The sequence below is a fragment of the Harmonia axyridis genome, chromosome 7, assembly GCF_914767665.1.
Source record: "Harmonia axyridis chromosome 7, icHarAxyr1.1, whole genome shotgun sequence".
In the NCBI taxonomy this organism is placed as follows: Eukaryota; Metazoa; Arthropoda; class Insecta; order Coleoptera; family Coccinellidae; genus Harmonia; species Harmonia axyridis.
Window position 1 is genome coordinate 29630640 of NC_059507.1, and position 20678 is coordinate 29651317.

At 35.5% G+C, this 20678-nt stretch overlaps 1 protein-coding gene across 3 annotated transcripts in view; it reads left to right on the top strand.

The window, feature by feature from the left end:
* Positions 1 to 20678, top strand: part of LOC123684847 (kinesin-like protein CG14535) — a 477561-nt gene that overhangs the window by 88940 nt on the left and 367943 nt on the right. For all 3 annotated transcript variants that reach the window (XM_045624319.1, XM_045624320.1, XM_045624321.1), the window contains one exon: positions 13833 to 13980. In XM_045624319.1, coding sequence (XP_045480275.1) covers positions 13833 to 13980 — 148 coding nt within the window. The remainder of the gene's footprint in view (positions 1 to 13832; positions 13981 to 20678) is intronic.

The window sequence follows — 20678 nt, forward strand, 5'->3', positions numbered from 1 at the left end:
TAGGTATCTACTCAAATGTTTCTTTTCGATAGATGAGAACAAATATTTCAGAATTTGAATTCATAGCTCCTAAATCAGAAACGCAAATAAGATTTTCCTTTGCTCAGCAAATGAATAACATCTCGTATTCTTCGATGACTAAATGGAGCGTAAATTTGACATCAACACATTCATAAAAGAGAACAAAGAGAAATGTTTGCTTGTTACCTTATAATGCAGAACATCATGATATTCTCAACTTGATCTATTAAATTTATTGAACTCTAACAAACGATATTATTTTCAATAATAAACTTTTGGAATCGTTCAAGGAAAAAATGTTCAATCCCCTAATTTATACAGAACATATTCATTGATAAACGGAAGAACTTGAATAATGTATAGAGGACACTGAGGTGATTCTAGATATAGGTACCCCATTTATTGGATCTGACTGCCTGGGTTACCGAGCTACAGGGTGATTCATGAATTTTGCTCATTTCATTCAGAAGTCATAACAAACGAACCACCCAGTAAATTTTCTTCATATTTGGCACACATCTTTCTTATTTGAAGCTTAAATGAATCACATAATGATCACAAGGAAGATCCAGGTCCGTGTAGAATATTTCCTGCCAACCCACCAAACACACAACAAAATCTTCTTGGCCGTTGATCCTAGCTTGGTCACGTTCAGGGTCGCTTCGATGGTTTTAGACCACGATCTCTGTACTTTGATTTTGTTCCAAGAGATCTATTTATCATCCTCAAACAACGTTCATCTCTTATTTTTTTGTAGCACTCCTCGAAAGTCTCAGTTTCATACCATATTTTTAGTTTTGAGTTTATAGGTTCACCTTTACCCTTGTCATATCGTAATAATAATAATAATAATAATAACGTTTGGTTCAGGAATGGATCCATTTTGTTGCGTTCGCAGATGGATATTCGGTCCATCAGGTTGTTTGCGTCAGAACGTGTGGCATCCAAACATTTTTTTAGCCTTCTTAAAATGATTCAGAATGGTTTTATGTTCGATGATCAGCTTCTGGGCTATGTTTCTACTGTTAACATGACGACGATCACCATGATTTTGTGGACATTTTCGACGATATCCCTGCCAGAGCATGGAGAATCATTCACCTCCACTACTTCAAAATCACTGTTGCACAATACGAACCGAAGGATTATCGGCCTCCTATACATTGCAATTTTTTTGTGGCTTTCTACATACTTCTCCATTTCAGATAGTAAATGTGTTAAATAAGGTGAATTTCTTCTTTTGAGTCTTTCTTTTTGTCAAAGAAGCGCCTTGAACTTTGAACTTCAATCTATTTCGCAGTTAGGCTGTTGAAATTTTACTGCTTCATCTCACTGTTATTCACCTCTGGTGAAGTCATAAGTTCTGTTCTAGCAGGTGGAAATATTATGCTAATAAAAAGCATTTGTGTAAACACTTATAACACAGTCTGTGTCAGTCAATATTTGGCTTAACACGCACTTCCTAAGGAAGTGCCACCTTCGATTTCTTCTGTTTCCTCTGGGCTTTTTAATCGTAGTTGCAAAATCTTCCTGTTAGTGATTTCCCGTTTTGTTGGAGGCCACACTTCACCATGCAGCATTTAGGGCTCATCTCAGGATCCATTTCTGTTTCACTTGAAGTTTCTGAAGATGGGATTTTGCAGCGTATACCCAAGCCTGGCATGCGTAAGTCATGACCGGATGAATGGTGGACTTAGTAGTAGTACGAGGCGTGTATTTAAAGTAAGGTCTCCAAGGCCATTGCATCGCCGCAAGTAGCGCTAGATGAAATCCGGCAACATTGTTATATACGTTAGGCCCCCCTCCACCAATCGACACCTGGTATAGCTCATTAGGACGCTCAGTCTTGACGTAGCAACCATTTGCAATGGAAGTGCCGGATGTCGCTCCCGCCAGGTGCGATTTGCGTTCGGTCATTAAGTTTTTGCACTAAAAAAAAACTCCACCTATAGAAATTCATCGTCAATTGGAAGAAGTGTATGGTGAGAAATGTATGGACGTGAAAAACGTTCGAAAATGGTGTAGAGAATTTTCTGCTGGCCGACTAAACGACGAGGAGCGCAACGGCAGGCCGTCACACTCGGACGAAACAGTGCGGAGAATTGAGGCGCTTCTGCTGAAAGATCACAGGTTGACTCTCGATGAGTTGGCCGAAAAACTCCAAGAATTGTGCAGTAGAGACTCTATTCATTCAATTTTGGTGAATAACCTGCAATACTGAAAATTGTCAGCCAGTTGGGTCCCGAAAATGCTTACCCCGGAGCACAAAGTCAAACGTGTCCAATGTGCCCAAGACTTTCTCGCCAGTTTTGAGGAGGAAGGGGAAGTCGTCCCTAGTGACTTACACATGTTTCCTGCTCTATTCAAACATCTAGGAGGAATGAAATTTGCGAACGATGGAGAAGTTCATAAAGCGGTTATTTCGTTTTTGCGCGAGGCGGTGGGATCGTGGTTCGAGGAAGGGATACAAAAGTTTGTCGTACGAATGAGGAAGCTCATCGAAGTGAATGGCGATTACGTTGAAAAATAGCTTAGATTTCAAGCTTTACAGCAATGTACAAAACTTAGTGAATAAATGTTATTTAATGTGAAAAAAATAAATGGAGACCTTACTTTAAAGGACACCGTTCGCCTCGTAGATGATAGGTGGCTATTTCGCTCGTTTCCTTCACAAGGCCGTATCGCATGATCCAATAATATAATGTTTATTTACTATAAACATAAAAAAATTACAGAGGTATTTATATTTCACGAAATATTTACCTGTGCGTAATTATAAATAAAAAGTGTTTCTAAAATATTTGAAGTAATATACATTATTTATGATATTTAAATTAGTAGTGAATTCTTTCCATTCAGACAATATTGTTTCACGTTCTAGTACAAGTCACTTCCGGGTAAAAGTCCAATCGGGTGGGTTTCTAAGATTCATTCTAGGGTGAACATAATTTCGGGGGTGAAGGTCCAATCGGTAGGTAGGTGTCCATATTCGGGTTCATAAAATGTCTCTAAATTGTAAGTATTAATTTCAAAATTTTTTTTTTTTTTATTTATTTTTTAATCTTCCTGATTGATTATTCTGCTTATACAATCTCTTCCTTTTTCTATTAACCATTGTTTAGCCTTTCTTCTGTAATATATATAATTTTTTATTTTTTTCAGATTTTCAGGAATTCTTTGATATATCCTTGGGGCTAGGTAAAAAGAGGATCTTTGTCCTATCCTTTTTTTGGCTCTTGGTGTTTGGTAGCTATATTCTTTTTTTCTTGTAGAATACAAATGCTCTGTTTTATTCAACCTGATATTTCCTTTAAAGATGTTCAGGAGTATTTGGAGTGCATATGTCTGTCTAATATCGGGAATCCCTGCTAATTGGAATAATTGATCACTTGGGAATTTCAGGTTTTTTCCATAAATTATCTTCAATATCCATTTCTGTATTGTATTCAGATGTTTCAAGTGTGTGTCATAGACTCCTCCCCACCCTATAATTCCGTAGTTGATCTGGGATTGTATTAATGCATTGAATAACATCATTAGATGTTTAGTGTCATTCAAATATTTTTTCATAAGTTTGAACTTATATAGAAGTCCTCTCAGTTTTCTTACCGTATTTATTATGTGTTTATCCCATTTCAGATTAGCATCAATCATTATTCCGAGATATTTTATTGATGTTGTTTCTGGTATCCTTACAATTTCATTTATCTCAAGATCTCCCATTGATGGCAGATCTGAATCATAGGAGGAAAAAGCCATGTATTTCGTTTTCTTTAAATTCAGTGTAAGTTTATTTGCTTGAAACCATTTTCCCAAAACATCAAAATCCTCTTCAACTTTATTTTTCAACTCATGCCACGTGGGAGCCGTGTAATGAATCACAGTATCGTCAGCAAAACTGAGTATTCCACCCGTGCTTCCGGACTTCAACAAGCTGTTGATGTAGATCAGGAACAGTAGCGGGCCAATCACTGTGCCCTGTGGAACGCCGTAATTAACCATTTTTGGGGAACTTTGATTTCCGTTTATATCCACAATTTGTTGTCTTTTGTCCAGGTAAGATTCAAGTAATTTAAAACTTGTACCACGAAATCCGTATCTCCACAATTTCTCGAGAAGTCTCCCATGGCATACAGTGTCGAAGGCCTTTGCAAGGTCAACAAAGATGCATAGGCTAGGAATCCGTTTATCCAAAGATTCATATATTCGTCCAGTTAGCTCTCTTATTGCATCCTCCGTCGACCTCCCACTCCTAAATCCATACTGAGCGTCCTCCAAAACATTATTTTTCTCTAAAAAGCTGACCATTCTATTCTTCAGAACCTTTTCAACAATTTTTGAAATAGCCGACAACAATGATATAGGTCTGTAGTTGTACATTTCAGTTTTGTCACCAGTTTTGTAGAGTGGTTTGATTAAGCCCACTTTTAGAATATCCGGAAAAGTACCATTCTGGAAGCAATAATTGATTATATAAGTCAGAGGTTTGGAAATTTCTACTTTTATCAGTTTCAACGTTTCTGCTCGCAAACCATCAATTCCGGGTGACTTTCCTATTTTGAGTTTTTCAATGTTATCTTCTATTTCTTGTGAGTCTGTAGGCTTCAGAAAAAAGGTTGTATTCTGCCAAGTGTCAATCTCTCTATAACCTTCAATATCTGGTATATTATCTGCATATTGTTGTCCTAATGTGCTAAAGTATTCATTAAATGCTTCAGCAATACTCGATTGATTGTCGATCGAACCATGTTCCGTTCTAATGTGATCTATTCTTGTCACAGGTGCATCCTCTCTACATATATTTTTCACATAATCCCAGATGGCCTTTGTTTCTGATTGGTTTTTTGCCATGAACTTTTCTAATTCTTGTTTTTTTTCATGTTGGGTAAGTTTTTTTATTTGATTTTTCAGTTCGGAATATTGTTTTTTCTGTTGGGGATTTTCTGGGTTTCTTTTGAGTTCCATGTATATATTATTTTTCTTGTTAATCAACTTCAATAAAGATGGAGATAACCAAGATTTTCTTTTGATATTTACATGTTTTTGGTTCACACTTCTTGTGTGCTTTTTAATATAATTTGTCAGGGTGTTCATGAATTCTTCAGTAATTGAATTTGCGTCTTTTTGATCATACATTTTTTGCCAGGTTTCTTTTTGTAAGTCATGTTTCAGTTGTGAATAATTAATATAAGTTTTTTTTTTACTTTTTATTTTCATTTCCTTAAATTCCTCTATTATATCACAAGATATCATTATTGGGAGATGGTCAGTAATCAAATAATCAAAAATGAAGCCATTGATATTATGTGGAGTTTTATTCTGATTCAATCCTTTAACATAAATGTGATCAATACAACTTTGGCTAGCAGGTCTAGTAATTTTATTAATAAATGACATAAATCCAAACGTGTTCATAGTGTTTTTGTAATCTTCCACGTGGTCTTCGTTAGATAAGATGTTGATATTCATGTCGCCCACTATTATATGATCTGAGCATGGAGAATCTGCCAAATAACTGAACAAACATTGATTAAAAAGTCTAGGGCATTGTTGTGGTGATCTGTAAATTGCTGTAACCTTGTAATAGCTTTTATCTTGTTTCAAGAGTGAAATTTCGATAGCCTTAGCTTCACCAATATTTATAATTTCATCTCTGAAGCAAATATTCTCCCTAACATACGTTATGACCCCATCATTCCTATTATACTCTCCACCATTGTAAATGCAATGAAATCCATTTATACGAAATAAATCAATATTTTCGATCTGGAAAGTTTCAGATAATACGATGATCTCATAATTTTGCGATATATATTCTAGAAATGTGCAGAACTCGACGAAATTTTGTGATATGCTTCTGATGTTCATATGCAGAATGTTGAGTTTTTTGTTCAAGTTGTAGTCTTTTATTTTATTGATGTTTTCCAAAACGGTAGTGTCATGTGATATAAATTCGTAGTCTCTGATAAACCGATTCATAGCAACAATTACAAATACTAAGCGTAACTTGAGTTAATTTTTTCAATTTTTTGTTTTTAGTATCTGAAATTTACTTTGCTTCATAATGTGTACTCAACTCATTCATATACATATATATGTTTTTTTTTTTTTCAATAATAAGTTTATATTTTTGCATACGAATAAAATTTTTTTTTTTTTTATTTATTGATTTAATTTTATCTTTTTAGATGATGTAGACTTATATCAGAATTATGCTATTGTAATTATAATTTTTATTTATTTTAATTTTTTTTTTTTTTGGCAATACTATGAATTTCTATTTGTCTGTCGTTGACTTATGTCGAAGTTTCATTCCACCAACGTTTTCTCTTGGGGATGATTCCTTCATGCCACCAACGTTTTCTTTTGAGGGTGACTTCTTTTTAGTCAAAAATTGCTTTTTGTGTGTTGCCAAATGTGGTGTCAATATTTTTTTCACGCGTTTTCCTTCATTAATGGTCGATGGTCCAGGAGCCAAATTTACCGGTTTGTATCCAGTTTCCACCAGCGTTTGATTACTATTCCTAATTGTAGGAGTACCTGGTGCACTATTTACTTTATTTTGTTCCTCGGAACACTCCAAATCCTCTAAATCGTAGGCAACCTGCCCAACCACCAACTTATTTCCCTTTATATAAGATTTTTCTGTATACTTCTCTCTGGCCTCCAACAAGAATGATCTGAGCCTCCTATTCTCTTGACGCTGTTTCGGTGTTAAATCATTCGAAATCGACACCGTTGAACCCTTTAACTTTTTAACGTGGTTGAATATTTTTTTTTTCGTTTGGTATGACACAAATTCTATCTTCAAAGGGCAGTTTTGTGTTTTTCCTAAAGTATAGTAATCACTTATTTCCGATGCCTCAACCCGAGTGCCCAACAATTTATTCAGCTCACAGCACAGAAGTTCCGGTGAGAGCTTAGAATCCTTCTCCAATCCAAAAACTATGATGTTTTTTTTTGTTTCCCAATCGGTTAGCGCTCTCGAGCCCCTCTCTCAATTCCTTATTTTCCCTCTCCAATAGATCAACTTTACTTCTCAGCTCTTGAATATCCAATCGAAGTCTTACTTCCGATGCAGATATACAATTCTTTACCTCTCTAATTTCTATTAGAAGTTGTTCCAAAGTGACCTTTTGTATCTCTTGGTTTGTCATTATATAATCTTATAGCAATAATAAAAATATTTCGCTATTATATTTGAGGGAAGAGAAAACGAGGACACACGCTTCACTCCACTGAGACCGACCAGGGAGACTTTAGTCAAAACAAAGACAGGAAGGTCTAGGTCACCCAAGGCAGAAACAGAGGAACGGAAAACACAGGAGTACAGTTTTTGAAATCTTGTAGTGTATGGAATGCCTAATCTTAACTACACAGGCATATGCCGCTAAACATGCGACCTGCCAATTTCAAATTCAGATAGTAAATTTAAATATGCTGATAAAAATCAACACTGAAAATTCAAATCATCCAATAATATCAACTTCAGAAAGAATAAACCCTTTAAAAACCATATAGATTGCGGTAGAATAACTCACTATCCTTCCGATGGTCACAATTAAGTAAATTATTTCACAATAGTTCAGCCTAAACTTGAAAATTCCTCAGAGAGCACTGTTTGACATCTTTATCTTTCGCTTATCTCACAACAACAACAATGCAACTCATAATGAACGAGATTCACTTGGGAAAAAAAAGGACGCAAAGTTACTTTTTTCCCAACCTAATATCCACCTGATTCATTTATTTATGATGGTTAAATCAATATTTCTCTCTCAGATTCTTCAGAAATGCAATCCAAAAATTTCCAATAATATCTCCATCACTACACCTTCTGAATAAATCAGTCTGGAAGGAACCCTGAAGGTATGTTTATCCCACGCGTGCGGAAGGAGCACGTAAACCGTGCACCCCAAGCACGAGGCCCGTTCTCCTTGGAACTCACCCCCACATCGCAATGATTTATAACTTCGAAATTCGTGCTTTCTACAACGTGACTTTAATTTTAAATTGTTTTATTGTTTTTTCGAACATCTGAGGAGTGCACATAATTTGATCTCGAAATATTTCCCTTTTGATTAATGGCTTCTGGGTGCGCGAAAACTGAAAGGGGGAGCTTTTCCCTGGACTGCATTCAGATCCCTCCTCTGTATTCCCCAATTTCTCAGACTTCGGGATTCGAACTGGATGACAAATTAGTTTTATTATGGATAGGAAGGCAAACATGCGTGCCATGGAGATGGAAACGTATTCGGATATTCTTCTAGCGTTCCGACATTTATTATTTCTCTGTAATCATTCATCATTGTTTTGTGCGGAATGAGGAGAATACAACAGATCTCCATGGAAAAGATCCGATCCCAGCGATTTTTGGCGTATCTATTACAGAACGAAATTTCCTTCATTTGTCATCTTCTATGATTTGGTATGAGTTTTTTCTTCTTCATTTGTCATCGGTTGATGTTCTATTATTCTGATATTTACCATCTAACTAGCCAAAAGGAAACTCCACATGAGGTTCATTAATTTATCAACAGATATGATACATTGAATCTGCCATTAATATATTTTCTCGTGAACTATGAGAATAACTGGATAAGATTCTAAAATCAGTTATAAGTTATTGCTTTTAAGTCTATCCAAGTTTGATAATCTTCAGAAAGATATCGAATGCAAACATTCAATGTTACCTTGGAGTTTGACTTCAAGGTCATGTAAATGTTTTCAATAAGGATTATACACTTTTCCTCGTAGAATATTGATCTTCTTGAAGAATCAGAAGTGATAGTCGGAGGAAGCAACGTCTGGAGAATACAGCGGGTGGGCTAGGACTTCCCATTTCAATTTTTCCAAGTATGTCTTGACCACTTTCGCGACATGGGGTCGAGCAGTGTCATGTTGTAAAATCACTTTATCATGTCTCTCGTTGTATTGCGGCCGTTTGTCTTTCAATATTCTGCTCAATTGCGTTCGATTACTATCACCTGTAATTGTTTCAGTCGGTTTTAACAACTTATAATACTGCTGATCCTACCAAATACGGAGCATGATCTTGGAACCGAGAATATTAGGTTTGGCCGTCGAGGTGGAAGCAAGGCCGGGAGATTCCCATGATTTTCTGTGCTTGGGATTATCTCAATGAACCTATTTTTATGTCCAGTTACAATGCGATGGAAAAATCCCTTCCGTCGTTGCCTTGCAAGCAGATGTTCACAAGCAAACAAACCCCGTTCAACATCTCTCGGCATCAACTCGTACGGCACCTAATTTCCTTGTTTTTGAATCATTTCCATGACTTTCATGCGTTTTGGAATGGCTTCGCTCCCAATGATCCCGCCTACACTTGTTGAGTTTGACACGAGTCTTGATCAAGTAATGTTTCCAATTCTGCATCTTCGAAAACCTTCTCTCTTCCACCGCCATGCTGGTGACGTCAAAATCACCGTTCTTGAAACCACTCTCGCCACGTTCTTTCTCTAATTGCGGCCCCACAATAGTATTTGAGAGCATTCGATAAGCCTCAGACGTAGATTTTAAAGCAGAAAATTAAAACCTTCCGCAAATGACGAGCATTTGGCTGGTGAGCTGACATGTTCAATCCAGAATAACTTTATGGTGCAGCCGTCTATTGCAAAACGGCGGAAAAATAGTTGTACACCTGATAAATCTTACAACTTTTAATTTAGATGCTTTGTCCCATACCGAAAATTTAATTTTATACAGGATGACCCACTGAAATAACTCCTTGGAAAGAGACATCATCGAAAATGTTTTAGTCTTGAACTTTGACCTTGGAATTTGATTTCAAGTCAAGTAATTTTTTCAGGAAATTCACATTTTCTTCGGAGAGTAAATATTCTTAAAAAAAACAATTTTGTGTTTTTCGTTTTTTCAATAAAACGTATTTCTATGGAGATATGAAATGTTTCATACTTCAGAGAGTTATATTGAAGTATTTTTAAGTTATTTCTAATAGAACAATTGTCTTTATCTTCCGAATGAACATATTCAAAAATAAAAACTTAGTTTTCGGATTTTTTTTGCCAACACATGAGTTGGCAATGCGATACTAAATAATAAAATGAAATTATTACTACTACAATCAGATCCATTGGTACATGGTTGGGGATTTTAGATTGTGCGTAATTTCATACAATTTTTATTGTATTATTTCTTCTTATTCATTTATTTCTCCTCATTATTTTTTCGCGTTAGTTATGGCTTTTATCAACCGTCTGAAGCTTTGAAGAGAGGATATAACAGTGCATTGTCAATCCTGGAAAAATTTCGAAAATTTAAATACTTTATTTTTGTTCTTTATTGGTCTCTCCATGTATAATTAAAATGTGCTGAGTAGTTTATGCATGGAAAACTTTCATCGAAACTATTCTAACATAAAACACATCATATCCCCACAACGATTCATTTTATCGCAATAACGAAGGTGCTTTTTAGGAAGAATGAGATTCTGAAAAGTAAATGTATATACCCTATTGAAAAAATTTTTCTTCACCTTGACATGACCTTAGAATCAAATTTCAAGGTCACATTGAATGTTTTGATCCAGGCTCTTCCCTAGAAGTTATTTCAGTGCATCTTTTAAAATGGGTAATCCGGCATAATTTCAAGAGATTAAACTAAGACATCGTCAAAACAGGTCATTACTAACATCTATCGGCAGTTTCGAAATAGCAGATAATTGTTGCCACAGACATTCTACCTACTCGATGAAGTATTCTTCAAGTAAATTTCATATTTTTCCACACAGATTTGTCCTCTAAGACAAAGAAATCACTTCATAATATATTGTCAACTGCAACACAGCAACTAAATTGAGCCCTGGAAGGAAACAGCATCATTCCCCTTAATCCTTGTATTCTTAACGGGATAACAGCTATCCATTCCAATCTTCCCCAGTTAAACTTTCCGTAACTCCATTTTCATAATTTATGAAACCAGACTCTTAGGTCTTTTCCTCTATGATTATGTTGTCTCACTTAATTGAAGCAGAGATTATCTTGGAGATGTGTTTATAACATGCAAATTAGGTTATGAAATTTCATTTGCCCCCGCATATTTATCATTCTCATGGTGCTCTGGAGGCTTCTATGGGCTTATGGGATTTTCGGAATATACTCATATCGGTTAATTCTGAACATCCGTGACTTTGAAAAAAAAAGGAAATTATGGAGCGAAAACATAGGTAAATATTTAAAGGGTGTTTTTTTTAGAGCTATAGAACTTTAAATTGCAATAAAACAACGATGGATTATTCGATTGATTTGAATTTTGTTTATCCGCAAGATAATCTTGTGGTATCACATTTTAAATATGATTTCTGGCATATGACCGCCACGGCTGGCTCGGATGCAGTCCAATCTGGACGTCCAATTTTCGATGACTTTTTAATAATAATAATATAATAATAATTTTTTCCAACATTTGTTGCCGTATATCGCCAATAACACGGCGAATGCTGTTTTCCAAATGGTCAAGGGTTTGTGGCTTATCCGCATAGACCAATGACTTTACATAGCCCTACAGAAAGTAGTCTAGCGATGTTAAATCACAAGATCTTGGAGGCCAATTCACAGGTCCAAAACGTGAAATTAGGCGGTCACCAAACGTGTCTTTCAATGAATCGATTGTGGCACGAGCTGTGTGACATGTTGCGCCGTCTTGTTGGAACCACAGCTCCTGGACATCATGGTTGTTCAATTCAGCAATGAAAAAGTTGGTGATCATGGCTCTATACCGATCACCATTGACTGTAACGTTCTGGCCATCATCGTTTTTAAAGAAGTACGGACCAATGATTCCACCAGCCCATAAAGCGCACCAGTCAGTTTTTCTGGATATAACGGTGTTTCGACATACACTTGAGGAAGGATTAGCTTCACTCCAAATGCGGCAGTTTTGTTCGTTGACTTAGCCATTCAACCAGAAGTGCGCTTCATCGCTAAACAAAATAAAATGGACGTAGTGCGCGATACGTATTCCGCACAGAACCATTATTTTCGAAATAAAATTGCACTATTTGCAAGCATTGTTCAGGCGTGAGTCTATTCATGATGAATTGCCAAACCAAACTGAGAATAAATCACTTGACAGCTGCTGAATCGGTCGCCATCTTGAACAGTATTGCCAACTTAAAGTTATATACCTCGTTAAAAAACACCCGTTACAATCGCAATGTGCCCCGAAAGACGTATTCATTTGCATTGAAAATTTAAAAACCACGCAAATTTCACATCAGCTCGTATTAAAATATCGTCCAATACTTGTTGAAGAAGGCAATTCCAACACTCATGCATTCGAAATTTCGAATTCGTATTGGGAATGAGAATTAGACGATATTTTCTCTATTTCTGTCAAGTTTTGTGAAATATTGTCGAAATTTAATGAAAAATTCAGATTAAAAATCCTAGTGACATTTGTATTGTATTGTGGCAGTTGTTGTGACTGTTACGAAAATTGACAGATTGCGGAATTTGAATCGTACGTTTCGAATTTTGAAATAATTTATAATTACGCTTTAAATTTGTGAGGTCGATTTAACACCATCAGAATTAAGAGAAATTGCGAATGATATTGCAAATAATTTCACTTTATCTAAATATTAATGTATTGACAATTGACGTGTGTTGAAATTTGATAGAATCGGTCAGTGTAGGCAACCACAAAACGAAAAATATAACTGAAAACAACGCTGTAATGATGAGTTAATTACACCACTGGTTTTAGTATTGTAATGAACTCATTACGATACTGCAATAGAAAATAGTATATTATTCAACGAGTGGTAATGTAGGTCATAACTCACGCAGATGAAGATTGCAGCTTGAGCCGTAGGCGAGTGCTGTAATGCATCAAGTGAGTTATGACCATTACCGCAAGTTGAATACTATACTTTATCAAGACTATATCAATAAATACTAAGAAAAAAATACAGACTTAGAATATAGACAGAAGGAACGGGAAATAAACATATGTGCTCGATCCCGAGTATAAGAGAGATGGAAACTTAGTGTCACCAATCACAATCGAATTAGCTTCGGCTAGCTCGAATCCAGTACGGAGTACAGACATAGAACTTCATTGAAAAACCTTAATTGTTGCCTATAAAAATGCATTAAAATATACCAAAAAAACATTCCAAATATTCCCATAAACGATGATCTTAGTGCTACACCAATCTTGAAAATTTTCTCTAACTCCCTTATATTTTTTTCGGGCAAGTAATTCTGTATGGTAACATTAGCTGTTTGTCTTTTGAAAATGAATAGGTATGTACCTATATAATATTTCATCTTCATTATCTGAATTAATCGTTTTCAGCAAAACATTCACAATAATTAGATATCAACTCAATTTGAAAACGTCAAAATTATTGAAGTGACATTCCCTCGGACATTCCTCCCCTCAATAACAATTACGGAATGTTTCCATTCAGCCAATCGAATAGAAGCAGAGATGTATAGAAACACAGATCCATATTTTCCGATTCATTATAGTGAGTTATAGTAGTGAGTTATTATAACTCACGCTGTTTGTTAAAAGATACTATTAATTGCTCAAAAGCAGTTGAATAATGAATATGTAATCCAATAGGAGTAGATAAAATATATTAGTATACATACTCTATGATATAAGTCAGTTTTTCTATATTATTTTTCCAATTTTCTATTTACAACTGAAAACTCGGTCCTATTTTGAAAGAATCGAATCGAAAAAAAAAATAGTTGTACTGTATAAAGCAAAAGGAAAATCATGCGTTTCTCTACTAAATCAAATCTATCTCTTTATAGGACTGCTTCTCAAGCGAGAGAACAACACAATTGGGTCCATCCTACGTCATCTGTCCAAGACATCCCCAAGCTTATCACAAAGCCGACATACAGGTTACTAGATAACGATGTCAAAACTGCGTGGATCAATCCCAGGCTCATCTCCAAGGTAGGTTGGGTTGCAATGAGGCATGATATTGAATTAATTCAACAATGGACGGACTTGATACTGTCGAGAGTATTCATAAGCAGATGATACGCTCATATACTGGACTGTACAAAAAGTTATGGAATTGTTATTTTAAGGAAATTCGCTCTATGAATACGATGAGTTTCATTAATTTGATAACTATAATAAATGTCCATTGTGAAATGACAACCATTCCTATAATTTGTGAGTTGAGAAGCTGCTGTGGTTGTTTTTAGCTATGGTGGCTAAAATAGGTTCGCAAAAATAATAAGAAAAATCATTTTATTTGATATCATCGTAGTTGTCATGTTGAACCGAAAAAATTAAAACTCGAGAACTCGAGAAAAGTACTGATTGGATGTCAGAAGCTTTTAAACCATAATTAATTCATGTGCCATTGAAGCCCACAGAACTTTTGTATATATTCTATGAAATGGAATTTATCATCATGTCTTTGTTGTGGGTTAGTATCTATATAATGGATTGTGATGATGATATCGTCCTAAAATTTGGCATTTCATGAATTGTAATCAATTATTCGTAATTTAAAATTTCATTGGTTTATGAATTTCTCAACCATTCGAACGAAGGTTGAGTACAATACATGAAATGTCAAATTTATTTACCGAAATATCGAATTTTAGTTTCTTTCTGTGTTTTACGGTCACTGATTACTCCACACATCCAGGAAATGCGGTTTTTTCTCATTTAATGTTCTTCCTCAATAATTCTTAAAGTATTCAGTTCAGGTATATGGTTTGCTTAAGGAACCTACACTGTTTTTAACGTTGAATTGACTGATTAAATGAAAAATATAGGTTCTAATTTGAAAATCTTGTGTTCTGATCAATTTGAGTTTTCCAAGTTTATGATCTTCTTATAAACATCCTCTACATTTTTGGTCCAAACCCTAGTCTTATAACAGTACGTATTTTCGGAATAGAAAGAGAACAAGATATTCTCAAAAAAAATTTTTTCTGCAGAAATATTCGAAAATTGTGAGTCCCTGTCGCCACCATTTTTTTTCATAAAAATCTCATAAACTCATAAATCGTTGAGTTTTTATTCAAGGTTTGGCATATTGCTGAAATTGTCATCAAAAAAGCTATCTAATTCTTCAATAATTTACTGGGTGTGCCATTTCAAATGAGGAAGTAGTAGTCTGTTTCTCTTATAACCGAAAGTTGTAGAGATCTAAAAATAATTTAAATCATTGTCTCTAACCTCAATATACAAATTTCCAGCACAAAATTAGGAATTGTTTTCCATAATCGCCTAATAGGCCATCGAGGTGAATCACTCTGTATAAGGAATTTTTTCGATATCCTGAATTTTCTATGGTTCTAATGAGAGTGCCAAAAGAACATTAAATTACATTAAATTTCGCGTGAGGCTTGAAATTGTTAGTCTACATAGCAAATTTTAACTTGATCAGAAATACAATATTTCGAACATCCATATTGCAACCTGCCGTAAAAATTTCTTCAAAGGTCTCTAAATTTTTCCGCTCGAGATTAACAAAAATTGATTAGGTATAAGCAAACAGAAGAAGAAGAATGAAGGTTATAGAAAAAATGAAAGCTACTTAGAAAGAAACAAAGTAACTGCCAAAAATCCTGATGTTAATTTTTCCATATCTACCTGACTGCAGCTTCCGATGAAAAAAGTTCTAACCAAGATATCACATAAATATGGAAATAAGGTTTTGAGGGAAATTTTTGTATTTCAACGTTACACAAAATGTTATTTTGAATCGGTGAAATGCAAACTATAATAATAATTGTAATTTCCCTTTAGTTAACTTCCCTTTTTTGATTTAACAGACTTGAGAGGCGATTTGCGACGTCTCAGAATTCAATCTCTAATATAATGAAGAGGCATCAATCTGTTCTACTCAATTTAGACGATTCCGAAAAAAAAACAATTCGTATATATCATTGAAATCCCATGTTCGTATATTTACCCATGTCTTACTCCTTTCAACAATACCCGTTGAAAACTATTATCCTTCTCTGCTTTCACGCCATTACGTCTTCAATCGTCGCCTATCCTCTATTGGAGATTTTGCCGCCCACTGAATGCACCCGAAAGCACGCCATCCATAATTTATGAGTTTTATAATTAAGCAATATATAAAAGCAATAATCATATCTCGCCTTTCATCTTCCAATCAAAAAGGCTCAACGGTTTACCGCAATACTTGGCACTTATTCCCAACATACGTACTCTTCGATAAATTGCCTTTTGCTTTCGGAATTAAATATTTTCGAAGACCGCCTTTGATGTCGAACGTCGGTCGCTTTGGTATTCTAATAGAAAACTAATTTTTGCGGAAATTGATTGTGGGATTCTTTATCTCTTCTCGTGGATCAGCTAGAGCCGGCGCAAGTCTCGAAACATATAGCTAAAGAAGATTTCAAGTGTCAGAGGTTCCAGTCTATCTCTTTTTATTTCAAAGGAATCGAAATAAATAACCTCGTAGACTTTTGTGCAAGTTGAAATTTCGTTTATCTACTTTGTTATTCTGAGGGCTTATTTGAATTTACATTAACATTTCGAGTTTACCGTTTTGACAGATGAGGAAAGCGATGAAAATGAGATTGTTGGAAAGAACCTCATTGTATATCATCAAAATTATAGAGTGCCTTTTATGTATGACGAAATATTTGTTGGCTGAAAATAAATGAGAAATAGTATATTATTCAACGAGCGGTAATGTAGGTCATAACTCACGCAGATGATGTTTGCAGCACGAGCCGCAGGCGAGTGCTGTAATTCATCAAGTGAGTTATGACCATTACCGCAAGTTGAATACTATACTTTATCTACGACTATATCAATAAATACTAAGAAAAAAATACAGACTTAGAATAAAGACAGAAGGAACGGGAAATAAACATAATGTGCTCGATTCCGTACAAGAGAGATGGAAACTTACAGACATAGAAATTTATTGAAAAACCTCAATAATTGCCTATCAAAATGCATTAAAATATACCAAAAAATATTCCCTGTAAACGATTACTTAATGATCTTACTGCTACACCAATCTTGAAAATTTTTTCAAACTCCTTTATATTTTTTCGGGCAATTAATTCTGTATGGTAACATTAGCTGTTTGTCTTTCGGAAGTGTTTACCTTTATAATATTTCATCTTCACTATCTGAATTAATCGTTTTCAGCAAAACATTCAAAATAATTAGATATCAACTTAATTTGAAAACGTCAAAAGTGACATTCCCTCGGACATTCCTCCCCTCAATAACAATAATGGAATGTTCCCTTTCGGCCAATCGAATAGAAGCAGAGAAGTATAGAAGCACAGATCCATATTTTCCGATTTATAATAGTGAGTTATAGTAGTGAGTTATTATAAATCACGCTGTTTGTTAATAGATACTATTAATTGCTCAAAAGCAGTTGAATAATGAGTTTATAATTCAATAGGAGTAAATAAATGTATTATATAAGGTGTAAAATTCTGCTTCCGCCGTTCTGCAATAGATCGATGTAGCGGTAAGAGGTAGTTGAGATGAAAAGATCGTAGATGTCATACAAACAGCTAAGGTATTTGTAAACATAACGCCATCGAAATATTAGTCGATTCGTGTCTGCATCATAAGGTTATTCTCGTTTAAACATGTCAGCTTACGAGCCAAATTCTCGTCATTTGCGGGAGATTTTCATTTTCTGCTACAATATAGGGAAATCTGCGACTGAGGCTCATCGAATGCTCTCAAATATAGTGAAGCCTCTATTAGTGAAAGAACGTGCTAAGAGTGGTTTCGATGCTTCAAAAACGGTGATTTCGACGTCGAAGTCCAATAGGAAAAAAAAGGGTTTCGAAGATGCAGAATCGGAGGCATTACTTGATCAAAATTCGTGCCCAACGCAACAAGAAATGGCAGGATCATTCGGAGGGACCCAACAAGCCATTTCACAACGGTTGAAAGTAATTGAAATTATGCAGAAACAAGGAAATTGGGTGCAGTACGAGTTGAAGCCGGGAATATGTTGAACGGCATTTGTTTGCTTATGAACAGCTGCTTGCAAGGCAAAGACGGAGGGGATTTCTGCATCGCATTGTGACTGGAGACGAAAAATTGGTTCATTACAATGACCCCAAGACCAAAATATCATGGGGATATCCCGGCCATGCTTCTACGTCGTCGGTCAAACCGAATATCCACGGTTCCAAGGTCATGCTCAGTATTTGAAGGGACCAGCTCGGCGTAGAGTATTATGAATTGTTGAAACAGAATGAAACAATCACAAGCGATTGTTATCGAACGCAATCAATGCGTTCGAGCCAAGCATTGAAAGACAAACGGCCGCAAAACAATTTCAGATATTTTATTTTGTTGGTTCCAATATTTTATCAGTTGATATTTCGATCTTTATATGAGATTGCCTCCATCAAGTAGACTCATTTGAGCTCCATAAGATTGACATATAGGTCATAAAATTATGATTTCAATCTTCATGTAAATGTACTTAGAATTCAGTGACAGTGACAACAGAAAATATTGATTTATTAGTGAAATCTTCAAATGACTATCTACAATTATGTGGTCTCCAAGGATGCAATTGGTGCATCAATGAATTAGCGATCAAAAGCTATTGACTTCACGTCATTGCTTTCCTTATTTTTGTATCGTACAATTAATATTGATTGATATATATTTCTCTCCCTTTCAACGGAGATAATATTTCCTTTCCTTAACGTAGCACAAAATACCAAATGAAAAACCGAAATCGCATCCAAACCACCGCCAGTCACGTTCATCAGATGATGAACGAACTCCCCAATTTTCAATCATCCCACATGACGTTTCCCATTAACGTCACGTCAGATCTCCAGTTCACATTCCGGAATGACTTATCTTATTTAAATTCATGTTTTAAAATCGACATAAAATGTTCGATGCACTGTTAAAATCTCACGGCATCGGCGCAAAAACTGCGGATGATGCATTGAACGTCAGCACGTCATCTGGTGCTGATGAATCGACCTCTAACAGCTATCAATTCCAAGAGAAACTCGACGATTACTCATCCAACGGGGAGGCTGCAAGTAGAGCAGTATTGGAGGAAAAATATTCCCTCGTTGGCAAGACCTACGGGACCTCCACGTTCGAGACGTTCGCAAGAGATGGAAGCACTCGCTACCAGGACTTGTGGTTGAAGAACCCCAGGGATCCGTTCGCGGTCACCAGCGTTCATTCTCTATCGCAGAATATACCGGATAAGATAGGCCATGACAACCTCAGGTCCAGGCTGTCTTCCTGTATGAACTTGACGAAGAAGACCTCCAATCTGTACAACAGCGTGCTGGGTGAGACTGAGAACGGCAACTTCAAGCGCTTTGACTCTCTTAGCAACCACGCTAGTGCTTCAAGCTCGGAGAACAAGCTGTCGGATATTTCCACGCCCAGACATAGCTTTGAGTATTTGAAAGGGGATGGTAGAGGTTCCAAGTATTATACAAAATATGATCTGGAGAGACCCAAGACGGTGGACGTGCCGTACCCGCAAAACTCTAGTGTTTTTGCTAAGACTAAACATAATTTATCGGACGTTATACCTGGGAATAAACTTTTTTTTAAGAGTGCGAAAAGAACTGCTGATGTGGACAAGACGATGGACTGCCTGGAACAGATTAAAAAGTGCCTTGAAGATTTGAATGTTTGAGGGGTTTGATATTCTCTTTATTGTATTAAAGACCAATTTTTAACTTTTGGTGCAACAGAGCTTTTAAGTCAATAAAGTATATTATCAATCGATGACAAGACTTCAAAATAAGAATTCTAGGTTATATTTCTGTTCAAATCCAATTTGGCCTTACAACGATTGTTAAGCCAACTCCTTGCATTTCTTACATCGTAACACCTTGAAAAAACTGAAAAGTTCTCTATTCTATCAAAAAGACTTATTTAATTTCAACTAGTTGAATTATTTATTTCGCGATAACTTACAATTTATGACTTGAAAATGTCTAAATGTGAAAACCAGTTGAAAAAGTTTTTAACAAATTTTGGCGATTCGTCAGATTCATTGAGCCCACGAAACATAAGTCTGGTTCCTGGTATGAATATGGTTGGCTTTTTCACATATTCCTTCAACATTTTTGTTTCCTCGGTCTCTTGGAAAATTTGGTCGAGTAAAGAATTGTTCTGTTGCACTTCTTCCGTTCTTTGAATTGGTTCTTCTCTTTCTTTTGGTTCTGTTACTTCATTGTGCATTTCTTCACTAACATTTATATTATCGACAGGAGGTGACAATGTTGTATTTGAAATCGTATTTTCATAGCCATCATCTTTTTGCTTTTTTTCTTCGAATACGGGGTAACATATATCGTACAAACTGTACTGTTTTTTTCTAGAGATAACGAAATCTTGCCAGTAATTTTGCTCCATCCTCCTTGTGAAAAATTTAGACCCCACAGAGTTTTCAGTACAAATGTCAAGTTTGAAATGTAATTCATTTCACAGATTATAATATTGAATGAGGGAGCTTTGAATCATGAGATTGATAAACCAAAAAGTAGTCTCAAGTCTGAGGTTCAAAAGTACTTTGACAAACTTGACAGGAGGGGATTCCTCACAATATTGTAATATGAATTGCCCAAATAAATATGTTAGCAATTCATAATTTAATACTAAGCCCATTTAATAAT